Genomic DNA, 25,334 nt, shown 5'->3' with positions numbered 1-25,334 from the left:
TGTTTGAGCTCCCGATATTTCGATTGATTCCCGATATTTAGTTGCATGCGCCATGTTCACGGGTTGTAGTCAACCCGTGAACATGGCGCATGCAACTGTGCCGAAATATCGGGAGCTCAAACAGCCTAATCGTGGTAAGAATCCCGTTTCTTACGAACAATATTTTGGTTATTATTTTCTAATCTTGGAATATGTCATGTTTTGTCCACATCATATTAAAACAGCTACCGATTTTTGTGTTTTTATAATTTCCTGGTTTCACTCACATTTATTTTAATGTTATTCAAGGGCTTTTTTGAAATATCGGACGTTCATGATATTACTAAGATTTACATTGGTAAATTATCTAGATATAATAATTAAAAATTACTAAACTACAATATGAAACAAATGATTTGTCTTATTAATAATAAATATTTCATTTACACAACAAAAAGATGTTGAAATGCTAACCATAGATAATAAACAGCTGTACAGATAATATATAGCAATAACAATTATTTATCCATACAAACATCTGACACAATTTACGATAAAATATGTACATTGGTTTGTTTTGGTTTTGGACATGCATGTGAAGTAAACATTTTCCATTCTCACGTCTCCTCCCCAAATTTACTTAAAATGTGCGGTAAAGATTTACTATGGTGGGTTAATTTCGTGAAATTAAATCAATCTGTAATCTGTTTTGCACACCGTACAAGAACGTCGCTGTGACGTCATCACGTAACTTGTAAACCTTAAATGTTTATAAAATTGAACTACTCTTTAATATAACGTGTTTAAATATGTAACAGTAAAGCAAAATATTCTGTACTTGTTCGTCTAAATGACTAGTTTCATAATTGTCACTTAAAAACTACATTAATGGAAAAATTGCACCATTTAAATTAACGTTCACATGATTTTTAGTTCTATTACTTTATCAGTAGAGTTCAATTTACCCCGCTGATAAGGTTTCTCTAACATTAACGAATCACAGTTAATGAATTCATGATTAATCTTTGGAATATAAATTCAGTCAAAATGGCAACACTAATTAAAAAGTTCGACGTAGAATTGACACTGATAGTGACCATTCTATGCGGATAAAAAAGAATTTTGTCGTCTATATGTCAATTAAATTTACGATCAAATTATTTCGGCAACACCACAACTATGTTATTTGCCAATCTATTTTTAAAATTAATATATATTAATCAATCAGCAGCAATGGGATTTTGTGATCTTTGAAAAACATTCCAAAATGGCGACTTGAAATAATCCGAACCTGGCAAGAACGGATTGACACCGTTCCGTTTTACGTCCGGTAACAGGAAAACGACACTAACAGCGATTAACATATGCCAAAAAGAGTGTACTATTTTATAATTTTGTTCCGTTTGTAAAAACGCATAACATATTAGACCTACGGACACAAAAAATACTCCGAAAGGCAAATAAGTAGTGTAATACGAACGGGGATATCTAAGATTGCGAGTTCTTCTGTAATCCAAGTACCAGGATATCAGAAGTATGGTGATACCGATTGCGACTGGTAGCAAAAAAGAGATAAACGAATGCATATTCCAGGTAGTCAATAGCGCAATAACTATAGCACCTGTCAATTGTAGAGAGGACCTAATCTTTTCACTCACAATGCTCATCGCTAGTAAAGTCACCCAGAAAGACATAAGACCACAGTAAAAATCACCAAATTGTAGTATACTACCTCTAATGATGCAGTAGGCGACTTGGGCTGGAGCGTCACACGCGTGGTAGAACGTCGAGAAGACCATCGTGAAGGTGTACATCATCGCTTCTGAATAGTAGTAGCGGATGATGGCCACGTAGATGGAGAAGAAGAAGAGGAGATTGCTCAATGTGAGCAGCAGAACAGAGATCAACATGTAGATTTTACTGTCCATTCTAGAATCATCAGAACAGTCCCAACCTGGAAGAGAAAAACGATCATGTGAAAAATATATAAGTATAGGTTCTCAGTGAAGGAACAGACTTTTTTTGTAGTTAATGCCAATTTTTTAACGTTCTAAAACAAAAAAAGTTAATGAAGTGAAGAACACTTACTTCCATATCCAGCTGAACAGGAACAAAAAGACATCACCAAGCCGCCGAAGGTATTTAAGCCGCAGTTACCATGGTTACTGCATCTCCCGCTCAGACATGAGGTAGAAGACAATGACAGAACAACAGTGGTGTTGCAAACGCTCTCTCCCTGTCTCGTATTGTTCTCTGAACTTGGTATATCTTCGTTCCTGTCTATTGCTTTAGGATCGACGTAGTATTTGGTCCCGTTGTCTGACGTGCGACAAGGACAGACGACCTCGTCGCAGAACAACCGGAAGGTTATATACCAAGTGCCACTATCAGGGTATGGTATTATCACCTTGTCGTAAATTGATTCCGAATCGGTGCTGTTTAGAACGAACAGAGCCGGTTTGACATGGTCATTAAATTTGCAATGACCGGTCTCTAATGGCACACTAGCGTGACCGATGTCCATGCATATAACGACCTTAAAAAACTGGTTCTTTTCAGTAAATTCAAGTAAACCACTTTTAGTCAACTCTCTTTTATATCCCATATAATATTTGTAATTCATAAACAGGCTCGCTTCTATCGCGAAGTTACCACCAATGTCCAAAAACTGATTAACTCTAAACCTCAAAGTTTTTACATCGCCCGAAGTGAGATTGACTAGACTGGTGGCGTCGTGAAGGTCGGTAGTGGGTAGACCGTAGTCGAAAGTGAAAAATCTACCTTTATCATCACGCATAAGGTCTAATGTCGTTTGATTAGCGACGTCATCTAGATCTGAACGTAGATAATATGATTCGCAGTCTGCGTATTTGGTTGCATTGCCCGAGATGATTTCGAGCTGCACGTAATGCCACGAATTAGGAAACGGATTGAAGGTAATTGTTTGTTCATTGTTGAGTCTCGGATCAAATGCACAGGATATTAGATAATTGTCCTCTGTCGGTAACGACAAAGATTGGACTCTGAAGAGAATTTCTGAATTTTTTGTTGAAGTATTTTTGATTGTCAAATTTAATGTTATAGGTTCTGAATTATCTAACGACATGCATTTGAATGAAGCTGGTATTTTATTATAGTCGATAGTAATTCCTGAATAGCAGTCAATAAGACTTATATTAGTTTCTCTTCTTACTTGTAAATCTGTGTATAAAATTGTGTGACAATCTGCTACCAAGCCTGGAAAAAAAAATCCTTAATCAAGATTACAATGTTACAATACATAATATAAAAATAGTAGAATTCATAATCATTATTATTAGGCATACGAGATATACACATTCCTTATTTTAGTTATAAGTAAATAAATACCGTTCGTTTTGCAATATTTTTTAAAATTATTGATAAATTAATCAATCTGTCTATTTATGTAAAAATCTTTCGGATATCTCCCGTTGGACTGATCGTTCATGCCCAAAGATGAATGGACGAGGGAACTTTTTATAATGCATACGTATTCATATCCAGTGTTAAAATATTATCTTAATACGTTATCAGTCTAAAGAGACAAAATCTTGGCGTCTAATAATGCGCCATCTATCTATATATTATAAATTCTATATCGCGTTCAGAATATACGTTAAAGCTAAGAATTTATGCGATGCGGAACTCACAAGCATTATTTATGGAGCATTGCCAAATATATTCGGACTTCGTTTATCTTAATATGTTGAGTTGAAGGTACATTCAAATGTATTGGAGAGTACATGGATAATTTAATTTGAATAGAGTACGTTTTGTTTGAAGACAATCCTTTTTTGTAATTATTTACTATCACTGGCAGTCTACAAAACTTGTAGATACAGAGCAGGCAAAATAAAATACAAATAAAAAATTAAGTCACAGACGCAATGGTTTCAGTTACGAGAGTCTTGTTTTCTTCACCTACTGAGGAAACACGAAAAGATGTCGATATCAGATATGTGCGGGTTGTATAACGATATTTTCCTTCACCGTAAAAACGCCGGATAACATCACCTTTATACAGTTGGGAAATTACAGAAGTTTACCGGAAAAATCTACTACCATAATTCTTACATTAAATACATTGTCTATGTATTTCCAAAGAAAATAAAAAGTATGAATGATTTTTTAGCCGACTTCAATTGACGACTGATTTTTTTTTTATGTGTGTTACCGCGAAACTCCGCGTCTGTTGGTCCGATTTTGATAAAAATTATTTTAATCGAAAGGAAGTGCTTGCAGTTGGGTCCCATTTTTTTTTAAATAACTAGAATACTAGTAGATTTTGAATTTATCTTCAAAATGTGTTGCGAAAATTAGGGACATTTTTGCTTTCCGCGCTTACGTAGGCTAAACTATAGGATCTACAGAAAAATGATGTATGGAAGAATTGTAGCTCTTTAAATGTGCTAGATAAAAGTCCGCGATAGCATAATTATAGTTTTCTCAATAACCATTTTTTTACACAATTAGATCAACTGTAGAAGCTCACAGATGATCCACATAAAGTACCATATAGGAATAATGAGACAATTGTCACAAAACTGGGACAGGAAGTACAGTCAATGCGAGCGCCGAGGACGTGCGGTGATTCGTTTATAATGCATTTTATTTTATCTACCCACGTCTGCGGTTTGCTAGCTATTTGACACTGCTATGTGATCTCTTTATTTCCTTATATAAATAACGAAGCCATTCAAACTTAGAGTTAGTATCGTATTTGATTTAACGTTAATGATAATTATCGTTAAAATAATTACGAATGTTCGACTTTTTATAATTAGGGTAATACTCTTAGTAACTTGTTTCTTAATTAAAAGCGATTGTAATTAAAAAAAAAAGATAGAAATTCATAAAAATACATTAACCACTGAATGTCTTCAATGATTCCATATCAAACATCTTATGGTTGCTTTTTTTATAACTTTGGTATTTATATAATAGGTAATCTAAATCTATATATATAAAAAAAGTAGTGTTAGTTACACTATTTATAACTCAAGATTGGTCGAACTGATTTGACTGAAAATTGGTGGGTACCTGCCCTTAGAACAAGGAAACGGACATAGGATAATTTTTACCCCGTGTTCTATTTTTTATTCCGCGCGGACGGAGTCGCGGGTAAAAGCTAGTATATAATAAAATAAACATTTAATATTGATATCATTGTTAACCATGAGGTTCCTTTACCGAAACATCCTTACAGCTACAGTAGTTTTTTTTTTTCAACGAAAGTGAAAGTGCTGACGAACCGACGAATTAAAAAAAAACAATTTGATTAGTAGCCTACGTGCTATTCGTAATCTGTCTGTGTTAATCTCATATAGGCTACAAAACTACTAAACCAATTTGTCTGGTTTGGTTAGCTGAGAAGTAACACTATCCCTAGATGACATAGGCTATATTATTTTTAATTCCGCGCGGACAAAGTCGCAAGTAAAAGCTAGTCAGTAAAAATTTACCTTGTTGCTCAACCTTCTGTGTCCTAGGATCTTCCCATTTGATATACACCAGTGCATACCAGTTACCAGGTCTGGGATTACGTATTGAATATGTCCTGTTCTTGCCATCAGACAACAATTCTATTGTATGAATGTGTTCTCTTGTCGCTGGGTCCACAAAATGTTTAGGAAATGCATACCCATCAGGATTGACTGCAGGGTAGGACCCATGTTTTATGTTCACGATCACATCTTGCGGACTGCAGGATCCTAATGATAAAATATTTTAATGTTATATTGATGTAAAGTGTTACGGAGATAGTCAAAACGGGAACATATAAAATTTTATTAATAACTAATGGGTGGGACGGATTTAGTTGTTAAAATATTGTTCATATTTTTAGAGAAAAATCTGTTACAAAATAATTAAAATGGCTAATACTCATGTCTAAACTCCAGTTAAGCAACAACAAGTGTCTAATACTGCAATATAAACACTCAACCTGAAGAACCGGCAACTAGTTTGAAACTAGCCAGCAATGTGACTAGAGTTTAGACATTAGTGATGGCCTTTTTTTATTATTTCGTAATATTGGAATTTTAAACAATTTAATTGAAAAAGTCTTAGTTCTTTCACAGATGTATCATGTTTTTAAATTAATGTATTGAAAATGTACACTAACAATAAGATTTAAATCTAGCTAATATTATAAATGCAAATGTTTAAATGGATGGATGTTATAAGGTATTTCAGGAACGGCTCAACAGATCTTGATTAAATTTGGCAGAGATATATAACATAGCCTGGAAGAATACATAGGCTACTTGTTTTAAAAAAAATGCCGTGCGGATAGAGTTACAGGCGACAGCTAGTAATCCAATATCAATGATTCATATTTGCTATCTTTTTAAGCTAATAATTTATGACAATTTTTAAATGCCAAGTTATGCATACTACTGATTGGAGAATTTTTTTTATCTGTCTATTCCAGATAAATTTAAAAATAATGAAAAAACTAATTGATAACTTTTGCCACCAATAAATTATAATTATATTTGTAATATTTATAATTTATTTAATTAGCTCTCTTATATCCCGTGTGAATCTAAATCTCAGCTCTTACACATTCCCATTGAGTATAGTTTAAGTGTTTAATAGTACTTAGTGTATATATTTTATATTTTTCGAATCTGTAATCAACCATGCAATTCTTGTAATAAATAATATATTGAAATAGATATGTTTTTCTAAAAAATGGATAACATGAAGTATTGTCTTAATTGGTTTGAAATTCATGGTCATACCTTCCAATCCATAAAGTAAAATTCCCTGTAAAGATGAAAAAAACCTACCAATATTGTTCAAGTGAAGTTCCTCTGACTGCAAAGTAAACCGGGCATCGGTAACGTCGTGCACGATGTGATAAAGTAGTACGGCAACAGTACGATAACTTCTGTACATATAAACATCGGTGGCAATCTGGCGTGTCACTAAATTGTAATTATCTAGTATTACCGTCCGTGTTTTTGTCAATTGTTCTATTATGCTTTTCCTTTTACTATCATCTTCAGATTCTTTATCACCGTTACTTCTCACACAACACACATACAACAACAAAAAATAGTAAACTTTCATTTTATTTACAATTATCCTACCTGAGAAATAAAACTCGCAAGTGGCGGTTTATAAATTACAACTTTTGTATATTTAAACACTTAAGAATATTATGTAGATTCAATTAATATGACTTATTTAATATTTAATAAAAATATAAATGTTCAAAGGACGGCACCCAACTATTAACATAATCGATCGAATCAACCATTGAGCGCGACTCAAAGGGTGTGTTCCGATATGCACTGCGACCACTGTAGAGTGTGACGTCAATTCAGTATACTGTGAAGCCGTTCCTTTATAGCCAGTTATACTGGTTACGATTTAAAACAGAACGCAATCTCGTATACTGTGAGCCGCATTTTTTGACGCGACATTCAAATGAGTGTATTCAAGTTTTCTAGTACGTTAAAAAAACTGTTTTGGAGTACTGTCAAATTAAAAATATTTTAATTAATATTAATTATAAATTGAATTTATAATGTAATAAAAATAAGTACTTTTTCATAAAAAAGAATATGTTTTTCATTATCAACACATTCTAATAGGGTTACTTTTTGCAATTCTTCCATTGTTTTATTTATTAATCCAAACTAATTACAGAACTTTAACATTTTCTGATTAAACTGTAGCTTTGTTTATAAGATGTGAGGCACTCGGGTGGTTTTGACTGATCACGTGATCAAAGTACTGCGAGTACCTTACCTCGAAAACGCCAGTGCTCACAGTAGAATATGGCGGCGATTTATGACGTCATATATTTCCCTAGGGTACTGCGGCAGTTTACTGGCAGTCCATAACGGAACGAATTTTTCTACAGTGATAGCACTGTGCAGTGCTCGCAGTGTATATCGGAACATACCCAAAAACTCATAAGTCCAACAGTCCTACAAGGTGTCAAAAGTCAATTCAATGAAATTGACATTGACAGTCAAGTTTTCTGTTCCGAAATAGTTGTGGTAGAGGTAAGAAGTTATAGCGAATTTCAATCTGTTGCTAGTAAAGTCGACAAAAATTCAGGTTATACTTCAAAAAGTTAAAGTATGAATTGATAAAAAAATAGCTTATTTATAAACTTGTTCGATAAACAAAAGTAATGGTTGTATGTACTCTTTGACGTGCAAATTGTCTGTGATGTTCTTCTTTCAATTTATGTAGTCTTTGAAATAATATTTCGTTCAGTTTCTGCGCGCGCATGTCTCGCTAGTTTGTATAAATTTTCGAATTTTGCACTTCGGAAAATAATGGCTTCGACTACAAATTCGAAGCAACCCCAAGTAAACGGGGAGCTTCCCTGCTTTAAAAAGTATAAGATGGAAAATAAAAATAAAGTGACTGTAGTGCTGGGTGCTCAGTGGGGTGATGAAGGTAAAGGAAAAGTAGTGGATTTATTGGCTGTAAATTCTGACATCGTGTGTCGCTGCCAGGTAAATATGGGTTTATTTAATAATAATAATTAATACGTAAGTAAAGGTAAAAAGAGACATCATTTTACGTAATACTAATTTTATTTAAATGGTTTTTTGAGTACAAAATTATAGACATTGTTGACCAAATGTTGAGGTTATAATATAACATTGTCTGTGTTTGTGTTTTTATTACATATATATTTTTTCCCTTCTCTAAAAAATAAATATTTTCTCCTCAGTTGTTCAGTTTAACATTGATAGTAAATGAGAGCACGCTTGGCATCTTGCCATTTTGTTTGGAAACATGCGAACCGTGTTATTGTATTATTTTTTTATAATTGCGAGGAGTTTTAGCGGGAAATTGCGTAAGCATAGTACGTTTTAAATCACTTACGTAACAATATTCATGCATATTCTCGCAAGAGATGCAAGATCATTTTTTTTCAAGTCATGTGACGGACATCGATTGGACGTCGTAACTAACGCTTTGAAATTGCCTGTAGTTGTGGATAACTGCCAAGGTCTTGGGCATTTATTGTCATGGTTACTAGCGGCGTCTCGTATATACAAATAAGCTATTTTTTGTTGGCTAGAGCTATAGCTAAATATAAAATATACTATGACTTTCTAACTGCTGGCATGGGTACTTTTGTTGTTAATTTGCGAAATATAACTACAAAAATAGTATTTAAGCTGATGGTATAAAAAGTTAATAAGGAATCAGAAACTGCTTTATTACTTTAGAAAATATGCACTTGCACCTCTCAATGTTTCCATATAAGTTGTGTAATAACTTTAATTATAGGGTAAGCATTTATCTGACCTCTGTCCTTCTGTCTAAGGTCTAAATTAATCTATACTTTAATTTTTAGCTACAATTTATATCCGTTTTTAGCTTACTAGTCGCTTATTAATCAAAATTCTACCATAATTCATAATCAAAGGTTTATTTATACAAACAAATTGTGGGCAATTTCATACTAATTTACAAAATTCCCTTAAAAAATACAAATATAACTAACACTATAGCAGTTCCAAATTAATAGGTCATATTTGACATCTATCTGGTTAAACATCATAGTGAGGTGACCTGCTTAAAAACATCAAAAAAATGAATGAATTGATTCAAACTTCAAGCATAAGTGAGTTAAATTCACTTCAAATGTGGGCCCTGCTACAATGTAAGCATTTAGTTTAAATTGCATGGATACAATTCAATGATTGTATGTGTAATTGTACAATATCATATCTGGATGTAACAGCTTTATATATGCCGTATGATTTATGTTAATTACTCATCGTTTGAACTTGCGGAATACTGGCCGCAACTGGTTACTTTATTATTCAACCTATACAGGGCAGAGTCCGGTTGAAATATGTTTCTTTAGATGATAAAATAATTTTGCAAACAAATTATTTTTTTAACATTTGTCATTGAAAATTTCGCAAACTCAGTACAATGTTGTGATACATTTATCTTTACTGTCTCATATGTTTATGACTCAAGATATGTAGAGCCTTGAGAGTTGATAAGAATATCCACAAAATGTTTCATATCATGGAAGTATTGGATTGATATTTGCTTCGTAATGGTTAAGAGGTGGAACACATCATGTGATTGCATGCCATCTATTTGTTTAGTACGAAATATATGTATTAATCTATATATATAAAAGAAAGTTGTGTTAGTTACACCATTTATAACTCAAGAACGGCTGAATCGATTTGACTGAAAATTGGTGGGCAGGTAGCTTAGAACCAGGAAACGGACATAGGATAATTTTTACCCCGTTTTCTATTTTTTATTCCGCGCGGACGGAGTCGCGGGTAAAAGCTAGTTGTTTATAAAAATAGGTGACTTATTAGTAGTACAGTGATATCCAAACTTTACTGTGGCTACAATGCCAGAAATGCGGCCAAGGCAACCCCCTGAGTCCTTCCGCTTTGGGTCTATCTATAACCACCTGCAGAAACATGCGTTTGTAGCAAAGCATGAGCAGCCATAGTTCGATTATTAAAATTAAAGTCGAGAAATAAATTCATAAGATGTTAGATCATAGCTCTGAAATACTACTAAATACATCTTTTAAAACATAAAAATTGGGGTTCTTTGGAGAGCTGGGCTGGCTGGAGTAACCGACAGCCTGCCTTCACGCAAAATACGCGCTTGTCGTGGAGTTGCGGATAACTGAACCCCTACTACTACTACTACTACTACTAAAACATAAAAATAATTAATAAAAAATGTCTCCCTCAATTTCATACTGTACTGTTATCGAAATTAGTCACTTGTTCCGGTAATTAGACTAATTAAATTTTCTCTTATCACCATGTATCCAATATCCATAACTAACATGGTTACTTGCTTCGCTTTGGAATTCCCCGAACTCGACGATTACAACAATGGTCGGTTAAATTAGCTTACGAATAACATGGTCCATACATATTGTACGGGGAATCCCCGCAATTTCTACTGAACAATATTACTGTATCAACAGTTCTAGCTACAGGATGAAAGCTAGCAGTCGATAATTACGATGTTTACTTTTAATTCTTATAGCACAGTTAATAGGGTGAAATACCCAGTTATTGCCTATTCTGGATTTTTGTAAGTTTCTGACGGAAATAGGACCGAAACGATCATTAGTTCTAAATTGAGAAAAAATGTCCAATAGCCCAATTCTAAAGGCAGGGGTTCATCTTAGTAATATTATAAATGCGAATGTTAAGACGGATGGATGGATGGATGTTTGTTTGAAGGTATCTGTGGAACGGCTGAACGAATTTTGATGAAATTTGGTACAGATGTAGAGCATAGTCTGGAAGAACACATAGGCTACTTATTAAGTTTTTTTTAATTTCGCCTAGACGGAGTCGCGGGCGACAACTAGTTTATAATAATGTGATTGATGTTTTTAGTTTCTGTACTATCATTAAAATAACAATTCGTTAGCTTTTAAAAATTAGAAACCATTATTTACGTCTATCGTTCGCGAGTGGTTCAACTTTCCGTTGACAAATAACAAAAGAAGGCAAGGTTGCTTTCCAAGCGATTTTTAATATGCTACCTAACTTGCGACATTGTCCAACAAAGCGTATTATACTTAATTTGATATTACGAAATAGAAATCTGTTTAGTTTATTTTTTTTTTGTAAATAGCCTATGAAATCTTTGTTTACGATGTTTTGTAATGAATTGATGCTAAGAGAACTTTTGTTTGGTTTTCGCCACAATTTTTCTGATAAACGTCATAAAATCCTTAAATAAAATATATTATCACATATCAACCATTGAGATAATGTAGGTAGTACATTAAAACTTTTTTCTTTTCTTACTAAAATCTATAGTTAAGTTTGTTTTTAAGGTTCTGTGAAATTTTTTAATATACGAAAATCATTTTGTACGTCGTCCCAACAAAATAGCGAATGTGTTTAGCTAGTTTGTAAAGCGTAATAAAACATTGTAATGTAGTCATAATAATCCTACAACACGTGTAAATAAATGAGAATTTATACGTTTGCAACATTGTGACAGATTGTTTTGTGATAAGTTAACAGTACCGTGTGTTTCTGAGATCAAAATACCTGTATATAACATATCGTCACAGTTTCAGAAACCCATGGATAAGTTTGCTTTGTTTCTTAATAATCTAATATAAAAAAATCTCGTGTCACAGTTTTCGTTCCCGTACTCCTCCGAAACGGCTTGACCGATTCTCATGAAATTTTGTGAGCATATTCAGTAGGTCTGAGAATCGGCCAACATTTATTTTTCATAACCCCCCTCCCATTTTTTAACTGCGCGCGGCCGGAGTCGCGGGCGACAGCTAGTTATGTTAAATATTTTAATTAATTTAATCGTGAGTTTAAGCTGTCGGAAATACTCACATGAAAAAGATGCTACACTTTTTAAAAAACTCGTGATCACAACCCGGAATAACTTTTGAATAAATAAGGTAGATGAATTGAGGAATTAAAACAAACTTATATATATTTACGTTATGTTCACATTTCGCCTGATGAATCTCACATAAATTATCAGACATGAATTTTTCTAAATTTTAATTGGACTTAAAACTTTTGAAATAGTTAACTTTACCCAATTTTTTTTAACGTAATTCATTCAATATTTATTTCCAGGGCGGTAACAATGCCGGTCACACCGTGGTGGTTGACGGCAAGGAGTTCGACTTCCATCTTCTGCCCAGTGGTATCATCAATACGAAGTGTACATCTGTGATAGGTGAGTGCATTTTATAGTATGGATGGGAATATCCGGAAAGACTTTTTTGGGGGGGAATCTTCAAAAGATACCCTGTCTTCTAGGGGAAAGATAGGGTTATGTGAGACTTGACCCACTAAAACCTCCTCGGTGTTCATCCTTAAGTGCAACGGTGCGTTCCTTTGGAAATCCCAGGACTCTGCAAAGGGCTTCTGCACGACCTAGGGGAAAGCGCCCTCATTTAATTACGGTAACTCAGGACCACACCTTGTTGCCGTCTTCCCGAGATAAATACTTAGTCTTAGGAAATATCAGTAGTAAAGAGTCTTGCTTGACTATAGCAAATGATCAGTTGATTGGATGTTTTGTATGCAGCAAGTGTCAGTGTAAACTGGTTTGAATCGGCGCTGTTTGGCAGCGAAACCGATTGGCGTGTAATTGCTTTCGGACGTTGACAGTTTTGTGTTACACCTCTACACAATCGAAACAATACTAAAATGTAAGAGAAAAATACCAAACAAAAACAATTCGGAATAATTGAGAATCCTTTTTGAAGTCGGTAATAAAAAGTTTTCTGAAGTAGTCTTTTTTCATGGTTTTGATTTATTAGTATATATTTTCATAACTTTAGAGACAAGAGTTACGATTGTGTAGAATTTTAATAGCGAATAGCTAACATGAGTACAAAAGTTATTTAAGAAACTTTGAGATTATTTCCATTATAGCCTTATTCTGATAAAAGAGTGCGATGCGACACATAACATGCGATGCTCCAGAATTAAATACTGATTTGATCTAACGCCAAAAACGCCAAAGACTGCAGTGCTGACCTTAAATAAATTAGGGATTAGGTTAAACCACCTTGAACTTTTATGTCCTTGTCCATATGGATGGAGAAATAATTTAACAAATAGGCTACTAGTTTTGTTTCTGTGTTTTGAAATGCGTACTTGAATTCTTCTTGATTATTTCACTTATTATACTTTACGAGTGGGCTCTTGTTACATCTATATGCAACAGTATGTCTTTTTTTAGTAAAAAAAAGCAAAAAGTATATTGTCCAGAAATTTATCAACACATTTTTACACAGGAATTCTATTGTAGTTCTTTGCTTTACATTTTTATTCCGGGAAATTGATAGTGAATTTACTTTTGACCGATAACGCCCTCTATCCTTGATTTGATGCCAAAAGATTGCATCATTCTTTACGTAAGATCTACGAAACGTTGAACATTGTATGTATTCTCAATGAAATTTACAACCAGTGCTAATAATGTATATGATAAAAATAAATAAGACCTAGGCAATGAAGAGGGCGTGTTGCTCGTGACGACTCGGCGAAAACATCAGTCGCGCCAAACATTTTAATAGTTTGTATTTTTAAGATGTGATGACTTGTTAAAATTTTGCTCGGGAAAGTTTTATCTTACTAATAAGTGCGAAATTTTATATGGATGGATGGATGTTTGATAGAAGGTATCTCCGTAACGGCTCAAAGGATCTTCATGTTTTTTTTTATTGAAGAAGGGGGCAAACGAGCAACGGACCGAAAGTTAGAACATAACCTGGAAAAATACATTAAGGCTACTTATTAAGTTTTTTTTAAATTCCGGATGCAATTTCGGATGTGTATGGGCAGCAGTCTCTTCGCTATTTCGGCGAATTTACGTGGCCTTTCGCTTGTTTGCTAGCTTATTATAAAAAAGAACAACCGAAGCTACCTTTCTAAAGCATTATTTTTCCTTCTGCTGAGCTCGCAGCGATAAAAGAATTTAGATCTTTCCTTTTATAAGAAGGTCCAGTTCAAAAATAAACTCGGCATAAAAGATAAGTACAGACATTTTTTGGTTAATAATCATCATTTCTATTCGTGACGTTAATTAATAAATGCCTCGCGTGCAGTAACAAGCCGTATTAGGACCGAGCAACCTATTTATATTGTGTTCTAAATTTAAATACAATTTCATTACTGTTAAATCATTTTGCATGCAGCTTAATGTTTTGCAGTAAAAATGATGACGAAAATCGTCGGATTCGTACCCTGTACCGTAAGGTACGGTTGTTAATGCCGATTGTTAAATTAAAAAAAAAAAAGAATATTCAAGGCAATGTTTTATTGTTCTAAATGACTACACGTTTATGTTTGTAATTAATATCTTTGCCATTTCGTGCTTTTCATGCAAAAAAAGAACATCTCTATTTTTCTAGAACATGTTATGATTTGTGAGGTCAAATTGTAACCGGTTAGTTTTAAATGACATTATCAGAGTTGCGATAAATCTATCACTATGATCTCTTAGATCAGTTTCTTAAGTATTCCTCTTGTAAGCAGGTTGTTGACATCACATTGACTTTTATACAACCAATGTGTTCGGTAAACATGTATATTGCGGAGGGTAGATAAGACCATGTTATTCATCCACTTTACGCAATTACCTTGATAGTGATAGTAATATGTGGACGCGTGAGTCAGAATTCGCGTTCAATTTACATTTTACTGGATGCAGCTAGTTTTTGTTTCAAAACTTTTGAATATTTATATTAAACTAGCTGTCGCCCGCGACTCTGTCCGCGCGGAACTAGGAAGAAACTAATTAGTAGCCTATGTGTTCTTCCATACTATGTTCTACATATTATGATCTATGCGGCCGTTTTGGAGATACATTCAAACAAGCATTCATCTATCCATCCTAGCATTCGCATTTATAATATTAGTAAGATTTACGTTTATGTATATGCCTTATTATAATGAGTAACTTTTAATGGCAAAGACGCGACGGCGATTCGACGAAGGCACTTTTAACAATTTAAGGATATGTTACATGACTGTTCCGTGTCCTATTCGACTACAGTCGGATCTCTATAAAAGAGAGTCGTTTTGTCCTGACGGACGACCTCCATAAGCGAGACATTTGGGTTAGAGAGAAACGGTTAAAAAGCGAGAAAAAATCGCGCGGTCTCTTATCTCTCGCTTATCCGGGTCTGTATTTGTAATTTTCTATCATTGGACATTGTCATTATTGTGGCAGCTGCTAATGGATACCTTTTATTAGTCTTTAACTAGAAATGACCTTAATTTAAAACTTTTCACGGTCGGCTATTCAGTGGTCACTGTTTGCAGGTAACGGAGTGGTCATCCACATACCGGGGCTGTTCGAAGAGCTGAAGAAGAACGAGCTGAAAGGCATGCAAGGATGGCAGGAGCGCCTCATCATATCTGACAGAGCACACATCGTATTTGACTTACATCAACAGGTATAATTAACGATATCCGACTCGAAGGACCAAAGTCAGGCAACGAGTCTTACTGAATACGTCGTCATTGAATTGTCTCAGTGTGGTTTTAGTATGAGAAATATACGCTAAAGTTCTCATTTAATGAACAATTAATGACTGTGTGGGACAGTTATTGAAATAAAAAATTAACACTTACACTAACAAATAGTGCGATGATTGTAACCACTGACGTCATCATTGTTAATACGTAACTTATTAAAGGTTATGGTTATTAGATTTCAAGGTTAAATCTTTTATTGACTTTTATGTTAGTTTACTTAATTATTAATCGCTAAACATTTTAACGTGAAAATCTAAGTATGTTCTAAATACTTCTTATAGTTATTTATATTCAGGCGGATGGTCTGCAAGAGGCAGAAAAAGGCAAGAACTCGTTAGGCACTACCAAGAAAGGTATCGGCCCGACTTACTCGTCGAAGGCGACTCGTAATGGCGTTAGAATTGGAGATCTGCTTGGTGACTTCGCTATATTTGAGGAAAAGTGAGTTAATAAGCAAATGATTAATTTAAACAAATCAGATTAATTGTATGTCTGTTTGTCAAACTTGGTCAATCTGTTGCATATTACTGTGAATATAAAAATGTGCAAACATTTAAATGTCTTATGAAAAAAAGTAATTGGTATGAAAGTGTTTTTTTTATATATATTTTAACTCGAGTAATTTTTTTTATATTCATGAATAAATTACTAATGAACACAGGAAAAAGAAAAAAAAACTGTGATATGTTTTTTATAATATAAATGTATTTGTTCAGGTTCCGTACTCTAGCTGCGGGCTACAAGCGAATGTTTCCAGCATTAGAAGTGGATATAGAGAGTGAATTGAAGAGATATAAAGAGTACGCGGACAGAATTCGTCCGCTGGTGCAAGATACCGTCGCCTACCTCCACAGGGAGATAAACAACGGCAAGAAAGTGTTGGTGGAAGGAGCTAATGCCGCCATGTTGGATATTGATTTTGGTATGTATTATAATTTTATAATGAATTTCTCTGTTCCTATTTCGTTTTCAGACAACTATACGTAAAATAACAAGTGTCACGGCAATGTATTAGAATAAAAACATTTTGGTCCTTCGAGCCGGATTTTTTTATGGATCGCTGAATGGATCGGAGTAAGTGGAGACTTCTGTTGTCGGAAGCCAAGGCCCACTTCGGGTCATTGCGTAACCCTAGTTAGTTTAGTTTTTATTTTGTAATAAATAGAACAAGTTTTTTCGATATTTTTTTGAGTTAAAAACGAATAAATGTACATTACAGGATAATATTACATTAATAATTACTTATCTATTACATATTAATAAAATTGGAGTGTCTGTATGCAATATCCAAACAAAAATACGTACACATGATGTATAATAAAGTTAAACCATTTTTTTTATTCATGTTAAAATGTATGTCTGTCCGCAAGACCGTGTTTGTTCCGGGTAATCTCCGGAACAGCTGGACCGAATTTAACGGGACTTTGACGGCAACTTTTTTTTTAAATCCGCCATGACAAAGTCGAGGGCGACATCTAGTTTGTATATGTATTTGTTTCAGGTACATACCCGTATGTGACGTCATCGAATTGCAGTATCGGGGGAGTGTGCACGGGACTAGGGTTGCCGCCGAACGTCATCGGTGACGTCATGGGCGTCGTTAAAGCGTACACGACGCGCGTCGGCGACGGGCCCTTCCCTACAGAGTTGCACGACGTTAGTATATTGACATAAATCTAGTAATCTTACACCTTTAGTCTGAAACTAGAACAAGTTTTAGTTTTAACATCCAAGTATGACGGAACTTTCTAGAATATAAGATATAGGTATGTACTAAGTGCCTAATATCTTTTGGTCACATCACCACACCAATCACAAAGAAGTCATGCCTGAAGTGGAAGTAATTCCGTGTCTTGCTAGAAGACTGTATGTGTCGGAAGCCCTAATTATAATCTTTATCTCTTTCCTTCCTCTTCTCATAAAGATGGTGTGAGTAGGGGTATTTGATTTGGCAGGGGAGGGACGCAAAGATTCTTTAATCTGTACGGTTCCCTCTTTAAAGGGAAGCTATGCATCTATAAGGTTTTCATTTTCCTATTTAGCTTACTTTTTTAATGTCTATGTTGTATAACAATGTGTGTAACTGTGTACAGGAGACGGGACAGCTGCTGCAGGAGAGAGGACACGAGGTGGGGGTGACGACGCGACGTGTACGACGCTGCGGTTGGCTCGACCTCGTAGTGGTCAAATATACCGCAATGGTTAACGGCTACACATCGTAAGTACATTTTTATTTATATTTACAGGTCCTGAGTTCGAATCCCGCCATGTATTATATTACATATGTACATTTAGGATACAACTTGCACATATCTGAGAAAATTTGAAGATATTTGTGAAGTCAACCCGTACTGTGTCAGTGTGGTTGACTATGTCCTAGTCATCCCTAACTTAGGGTAGACTCTGAGCTCCTCAGTGGGGACTTATTGTGAGCTGATGATGAAAGAAAACATCCTCTGTAGTTATAGGATTCTCTAGTTACTTCTTTTCTTTTTTAACCCTTTGAATATTTCTTGATTTGTTAGTTTTGAATTTATATATGTTTTATTTTGTACATCAAAAGTGTACAGTTTTCAACAAAAATGTTATTTGTTAAAGATTCAGATTTTATCTTACTAATATTATAAATGCGAAAGTTTAGATGGATGTGTGTTTGAAGATATCTCCGGAACGGTTCAACGGATCTTAAAGAAAATTTTACACAGAGTTAGAATATAGTCTGAAAGAACACATAGGCTACTATTAAGTTTTTTTTTTCCGATTCCGAGCGGACGGAGTCGCGGGTGCCAGATAACCTATAATAATTAAATATTATATCATATTTTTTTTGGTTTTCCTTTTTTTTTCGAACTGTGAACTATGACGTCACATTATGGTGAACTTGTTAATATCTGATGTAAAGATACAAGTTTGAATAAAAATAAACTTTATATAACATCAAGTAATTTAAAAAACGACATAGTTATCATCAACACGACAAATTTTTATTTAGTTTTTTTTTTATAAATTTTTAATTAATTTCTTCTTTACAGTATATGTCTGACGAAGTTGGACATCTTGGATACGTTGAAGGAGATCAAGATTGGTATCGCGTACAAGTTGAATGGAAAACAGATAGACTACTTCCCCTCTTCTATGAATGAACTCAGCAATGTTGAGGTTTGTTCACTAGTCGACATTTTTTTTTAATTTATTTATTGATTCACAAAAAACTAAACTAGATTTATAAAAAGTAGCCAAACTACAGACATTGATGGCGACTGACACTCTTTTACTTAATCTACTTTGATTTATATTTTCAAAGCAGTCCATAGTAACAATTAATGAGACGCTTTCTAGTAAATAGTAATTAATTTTCTAAAAAAAAAAAAATTTAATTTATTTTTTACAACATTTCTTGATGTTATCACATTGGGTAATTTCTAAGACATTCTATAAAATGAATTGGCACGTAGGAAATAAGAGTGCTCTTTTATACGACGTGCCAATTTAATAGACGGATATTCACAGACCAAAAACTTATTGTATTCTTATCATTTTCTTTAAGAAAGCTTGGATATAAATTAGAATGGTTTTTTACTAGTCTAGATTTTTTTTTGTTAAACGTTGTAAGTTTTTTAAAACGTTTATCTACGTATATCTAAATAAAAATAAAAATTGTGTTGCTAAAAACGAAAAACTATTTTATTTTCTCTGTATGTCTGTATGAATAGCGTTTTGTTCCGGGTAATCTCCGGAACGGCTGGACAGATTTTGACTGAACTTTAACTGGAAGGTAGCTTATGTAAGTCGGCATGTTATAATTTTTTTTTTTGTGCTAACGACGTCAAAGGCAACCGCTAGTATATTAATATTTAAACTCATTTTATAGATATATTAAATAAATTTCCAGGTGGAATATATCACTCTGCCCGGTTGGAATTGCAAGATCGAGGATGTCAGACAAATGGAGAAGTTACCGGAGCAGGCGAGGGAATATGTTAAAACTATAGAAGACTTCCTTGAAGTCCCGGGTAAGATTTTTTTTATAATAAGATCCTCCGAATTGAAATCTATATATATAAAAGAAAGTCGTGTTAATTACACTATTTATAACTCAAGAACGGTCGAACTGATTTAACTGAAAATTTATGGGGAGGTAGCTTAGAACTAGGAGACGGACATAGGAACTTTTTATCTTGTGTGCATTTTTTTTTATTCCGCGCGGACGGAGTCGCGTGTAAAAGCTAGTGTTTAATAACAATATTGATCAGAAACTTTGAAGAACACAATTTTTTTTATTAAAGAAAGATTCAGGTATTTTTTTTTTTTGCCCGACTTATAGTTGGGTGGTGTTTTTTTATATCTATGTCTATTCCATAGATATAATTACTAAACTATACTACACTAATCGTATTATTGGATTTATGTTCTAGTAAACTGCCTCTTGGTTTTATTAATAACTATTGCCCGTGACTTAGTCCGTGCGGAACTAAAAAATCTAGTAATAAATATAGCCTATGTTACTCAGTGATAATTTAGCTTTCGAATGGCAAAAGAATTGTCGAAATCGGTCGAGTAGTTTTTGAGTTTATTTGTTACATACAAAAATACAAATCTTTATTCTACTAAAAAAATCTAGTAATAAATAAAGGCTATGTCATCCGGGGATATTGTAGTTTCTCAACAGTGATAGAATTTTTCTAATCAGTTTAGTAGTTTTGGAGTCTATTCAATACAAACAAACAATCAAATCTCTTTATAATATTAATATACTAGCTTTTACCCGCGACTCCGTCCGTGTGGAATAAAAAAAACGCACACAAGATAAAAAAGTTCCTATGTCCGTCTCCTAGTTCTAAACTACCTCCCCATTAATTTTCAGCTAAATCAGTTCAACCGATCTTGAGTTAGTGTAACTAACACGACTTTCTTTTATATATATAGATATGTATACGTTTTTTTTCTTTTCAGTGAAATTCATTGGCGTAGGTCAAGGACGGGAGTCTATCATCAGGGCTGAATAACGTCAGTGCAGGTGACGTCACAGCGCACTGCTTCCTGCGTTCTAGACAATTGTATCACTTTACTTATAGCCTTGCTGGATAATTACCGCAATACATGCTGACTTGTACAGTCGAGGAAGTTTATTTCCTACCCATATTAATAAAAATTTAATTTGATATTAACAATGAAAAAAATGTTTATTGTATTTTATATTCCAATGCAATGGAAATGAGAAATAATAACAAAACCTATCTAAATAACTCTTACCTTTATAAGATAAGGTAAAGATATAATTACAGACTTTGTTTTTAATAAGTTTTATCCGAAATAAAATCCATAGACAGTAAATTACATTGTTAGCGTCAGAAATAATTTCCATTGAAATTGACTATACATGTTAAATTACCGTGGGATTCCATTGTTGTAACACTTGTTATACATATCGTTGTTTCTATTTTGTCAAAGAGAATGTAAAGGACGGCAATATAATGTCAGTGTAGAGTTCAGGGATTGTGACAGTTGACAGTATTTCGATTTAAAGTGGGTAGCGAATTAATTTCTTTGACTGTACAACACAACAATTTAAATATGTATGGAAATATCTCATACACTAGTGTGTTGGCTTTGTATTTGTGGATATTCCAGTAACTTTTTTTTTTCTATATCTTAATTTACATTTTATATGTTTTAATATTTTAAAGGTGGATTACATTCTTTTATATGCGCGTAAAAGTTTTCTCAGTTTGTATTTTAAATGTTTAAAAATCATGTCGGAATATTCTAATTTAAAGTCTATATTTGGATAAAAAATATAAGTTCTTAGTATAATGGTAGCATTTTGACGTATTTTAACACATTCAGTGCTTACTTGCATGCACTTGGGGGTATTGAAAGTGTTAAGTACCAAAAAAAACTAAGAATCTAGTGTAATTCTATCCGTATTTTTAAAGAAATACTTAATTTTTACAGTATTTCATTTAGTATTAATTGAATAGATGGGTTTTTAATAAGTGCTTAATGTACAATCAGGGCATTACGCGGTGTTACACTTACAGAAGTGTCTCTTTTCTTGTAATGAGACAAACTCCGCCATTTCATTAATAACCAATTAGGTAACAGTGAATTAAACAAACGATGGCATAATAGTAAAAAGAAATTGCCGTTGGTTTTTGATACTAAAATCTCTGTATGAAACATCTTCATCTCCTGTTATCTTTGACAAAATAGAGATAACTACAAGTTTTTAAAGAAGATTTTGGTCCCGGAAATCCACAGTTAGTCTTTTTTTTTCGTAAAGACATTTAAAAACTACGTCCTATTGGTCATTGTTACCGCGTCGTTGTCTAAATGCTTAAGAAACGTTCAAACGATTGTCGCTTTTAAAGTTAAATACCGACAGATTCCTTGATAGTACTTTATCACTCAGACGGAATAGTACAGAATACTATCTTACTATCTACTCCATATTAATGATTTTGCAACATATATATTTATTTTAAATGATGGTGATTACGCTATTTTATATATTTTGAAATTGTATTTACGGATAAAGTGAAGTAAAATGAATACTTATAGCTAGTATTATACAATAATTTTATTATAGTGTGTCTATTTATGGCCTGGACTGGGTGTCGGCCGCGACTCTTTCCGAGCGGAATTAAAAAAAAGCATAGTATGTAGCTTATGTTATGTAATACTATAATTAAATGTGGCAAAAATGTAGAACATAGTCTGGAAGAACACATAGGTTACTTATACGGTTTTTTTTTCATTCCGCGCGGACGGAGTCGCGAGCAACAGCTAGTGATCCTTAAATACATTATAAAAGTAGATTTCTGTAAACCATTTGTGTTTTTTTTTCTTTTGTTACAATGTTTAGGTTTTGATTTGGAACTAAAGTTGAAAGTATTGAATATTTTCAGCCTACATTTCGTTTTTCGAGTCTGTGTGATGCTGAAATCGTTTTAAATTGTAATTAACAAAAACTAGATCATATCATGTTTTATTTTTCTTTTAATTGTCATTTAATTCACAAATATAATTAAACTGTAATTTGATTTTTTTTTTGTAAAGATAATTTTCACTGTTTTTGTCGTATTCGTATTTTTATGTGTGTATTTGAAATTGAAGACATTTTAAATTTAATTTTTTATAATTTAAACGTTATTACGTTTTGAATTAACCAGGACTAGCATTTTTATCCAAACTTATAAATTTTAATTATTACTAATTAGTGAAAATGTACAATTTTACGGCTAAATAAAAATAAGTACTGAAAAAGCAATATAAAAAAGTGAATTCACTAATACATTAGGTTCCTATGGTGGTGTGTGAAAATCGATCAGAAAAATAAAAATTCTTAACTAGATGTCGCCACTTTCACCTATTATGGCAACACTCAACGCGAAAATATTTAATTTCTTCGTTCAAGTTTTCTTTTATTTTAATATTTTTATTTATTTGGTATTGCCAACAAATTCGGAATTTAGTTCGTATTAGTATTTATATAGTTTTTTTTTTACTGGCAACATTTTTATTTTTCTGGTACGGTTTTTACACATACAATATGTGCTTCATTTTAATTAGAAACTATCTAGTGTAATAAATAGCAAGGCAAAGCACAAACTGACGGCCATTTTGTGAGTTCCGATATTTAGTATTTACGGCGATTAGAGTCTTTAAAGTCAACTTATATGACTTCTTTGGGCCTTTTTAAAACATTTCCGCGAAAGTGAACAGGAACCAAAGCGAAACGAAAGAGTAAAAATAAACTAGCAGTTACTAAAATAACTCGCTTTAGATTTGTTTCGGTTTCGGTTCGCTTTCGCCAGCAGTGGACTAGAGGCTTAAGTTAGTGAAAAATTTATTTGGTAGAAATCAGAAGTCCGTATATTAAAGTGTTGGTACAAACTATTAGTATTTAAAAAAAAATAGTAAAATTTGAGGCATATACTATTTTAAAGCCTTCATTTTGTACGGGGGGGGGGGTTGTAAAAAAAAACTAGTAAAAATGCGTGTCATTCCGATGAACGTTTTGAAACATTTTTTTATATATGTACTTACATAAATCAAGGAGGTCACAGTTTCGCTTTTTACATACATTTCGAATGGCGTGTTTTATGTGATATTTATACTATTTTAAATGTAAATATCTTTCATTATTAATTATTATGCCAATAAAATAATGGTTTATTCTTTTATGTGTTGTTTTATTTGTCCTAAACACTATTCCTCTGCCAAAATCTTACCAAAATTATAAGTGCAAATGTTTAGATCCCCAAACTATTTTGGACAAGTGACCCCCTTTTTAAAATTACAAACTACCAAATTACCTACTTTTAAGATCAATTATTATTATTATTTTTTATTCTGACTAGTGAGAATTAGCAATGCTTTAAGTTCGATATCGACCCCTTTGGGAATCCCTAATTTAGATGGATGGATGTCTATTAGAAGGTATCTCCAGAACAGATCTTGTTGAAATTTGACACAGATGTAGCACATAGTCAGAAAGAATACATAGGCTACTAATATTTTTTTACCAGTCGATGGAGTCACGGGTGATAGCTTGTATTTATATAAACACATATTGTCAAATTGTTTTTTCTCTTTGGAAAAATTAAGACATCAAGTTTTGTATTTAATGGTAGTAAAAATAAAACTGTTAAACATTTTTTATTACATTTATTTGAAATACTTAATTCATAACGTATTTACAATATCAGTCAGATTACATAATATTCTATATAACATATAAACACAATGAAAGATTATCACAAAAGTATTCGAACATACGATTATTTTGTAATTACCAAAAAAAAAATCAGTCATGTAAGATAAAAAAAAATTGCCAATCAAAAAAAGAAAAAATGTAATATTTTTATTTATAAAAAGCCGTAATTATATTTACCTACTGCCTTCTCAATTCACCTCATTATGACAGCCATTTTCAATAATATAATGCCTCATAGTATTTTTGTAAAATGCCCACATAGATTTTTTTAATTTCATCATTGTTGAGAAAAAAAAATTATGACTATATTTAAGATTTTATATGAATTCTACATTACATAAAACCGTTTATATATAATTTTTTTTTTCCATTTTAAAGTTGAAATAGTATTTATAATGAAAACGTCATTTACCACTCTAAGATTATAATTTTTTACCAAAGCATTTTTATATTTGCAAGAAAATTGTCATTTGTTATCAATAAAATCTAAAAGCGAAATTGAGTATATTCTGGAAAATGGAGCAAAAGATTACAATGTAAGTCGGTTAAAAGATTTCAACTATACATATGGCACACCTTTATATAAACAG

General features: G+C 33.0%; 2 protein-coding genes across 2 annotated transcripts; one reads left to right on the top strand and one right to left on the bottom strand.

Moving 5' to 3' along the window:
- Window positions 1–649: 649 nt before the first annotated feature.
- On the bottom strand, window positions 650–7,267 carry LOC106712076 (post-GPI attachment to proteins factor 6). Its single transcript, XM_014504521.2, has 4 exons — window positions 6,795–7,267; window positions 5,463–5,711; window positions 2,068–3,216; window positions 650–1,933 (listed from the first exon to the last, which is right to left on the bottom strand). The coding sequence occupies exons 1-4, from the start codon at window positions 7,075–7,077 to the stop codon at window positions 1,200–1,202; spliced, it is 2,415 nt and encodes an 804-aa protein (XP_014360007.2). The 5' UTR covers window positions 7,078–7,267; the 3' UTR covers window positions 650–1,199.
- A 942-nt stretch (window positions 7,268–8,209) lies between these two features.
- On the top strand, window positions 8,210–21,197 carry LOC106712047 (adenylosuccinate synthetase). The gene is made up of 10 exons (XM_045681812.1): window positions 8,210–8,483; window positions 12,606–12,708; window positions 15,810–15,943; window positions 16,321–16,466; window positions 16,742–16,947; window positions 17,527–17,681; window positions 18,119–18,243; window positions 19,058–19,184; window positions 19,918–20,038; window positions 20,979–21,197. Exons 1-10 carry the CDS (start codon window positions 8,301–8,303, stop codon window positions 21,029–21,031), a joined length of 1,353 nt encoding a protein of 450 aa, XP_045537768.1. The 5' UTR covers window positions 8,210–8,300; the 3' UTR covers window positions 21,032–21,197.
- Window positions 21,198–25,334: the final 4,137 nt, after the last annotated feature.

Source organism: Papilio machaon, chromosome 17 (assembly GCF_912999745.1).
Source record: "Papilio machaon chromosome 17, ilPapMach1.1, whole genome shotgun sequence".
NCBI lineage: Eukaryota > Metazoa > Arthropoda > Insecta > Lepidoptera > Papilionidae > Papilio > Papilio machaon.
This window is presented reverse-complemented; position numbering and strand designations above follow the sequence as displayed.

What these genes read in the sequence shown, in the direction of transcription:
- LOC106712076 (XM_014504521.2), bottom strand. Translation starts at nt 7,077, where the DNA reads ATGAAAGTTTACTATTTTTTGTTGTTGTATGTGTGTTGTGTGAGAAGT. An exon ending in ACAGAAGGTTGAGCAACAAG is followed by an intron (nt 3,217 to 5,462) that starts GTAAATTTTTAC and finishes TTTTTTTTCCAG; the next exon opens with GCTTGGTAGCAGATTGTCAC. An exon ending in CTGTTCAGCTGGATATGGAA is followed by an intron (nt 1,934 to 2,067) that starts GTAAGTGTTCTT and finishes TTTCTCTTCCAG; the next exon opens with GTTGGGACTGTTCTGATGAT.
- LOC106712047 (XM_045681812.1), top strand. Translation starts at nt 8,301, where the DNA reads ATGGCTTCGACTACAAATTCGAAGCAACCCCAAGTAAACGGGGAGCTT. An exon ending in CATGTTGGATATTGATTTTG is followed by an intron (nt 16,948 to 17,526) that starts GTATGTATTATA and finishes TATTTGTTTCAG; the next exon opens with GTACATACCCGTATGTGACG. An exon ending in TCCCTACAGAGTTGCACGAC is followed by an intron (nt 17,682 to 18,118) that starts GTTAGTATATTG and finishes AACTGTGTACAG; the next exon opens with GAGACGGGACAGCTGCTGCA.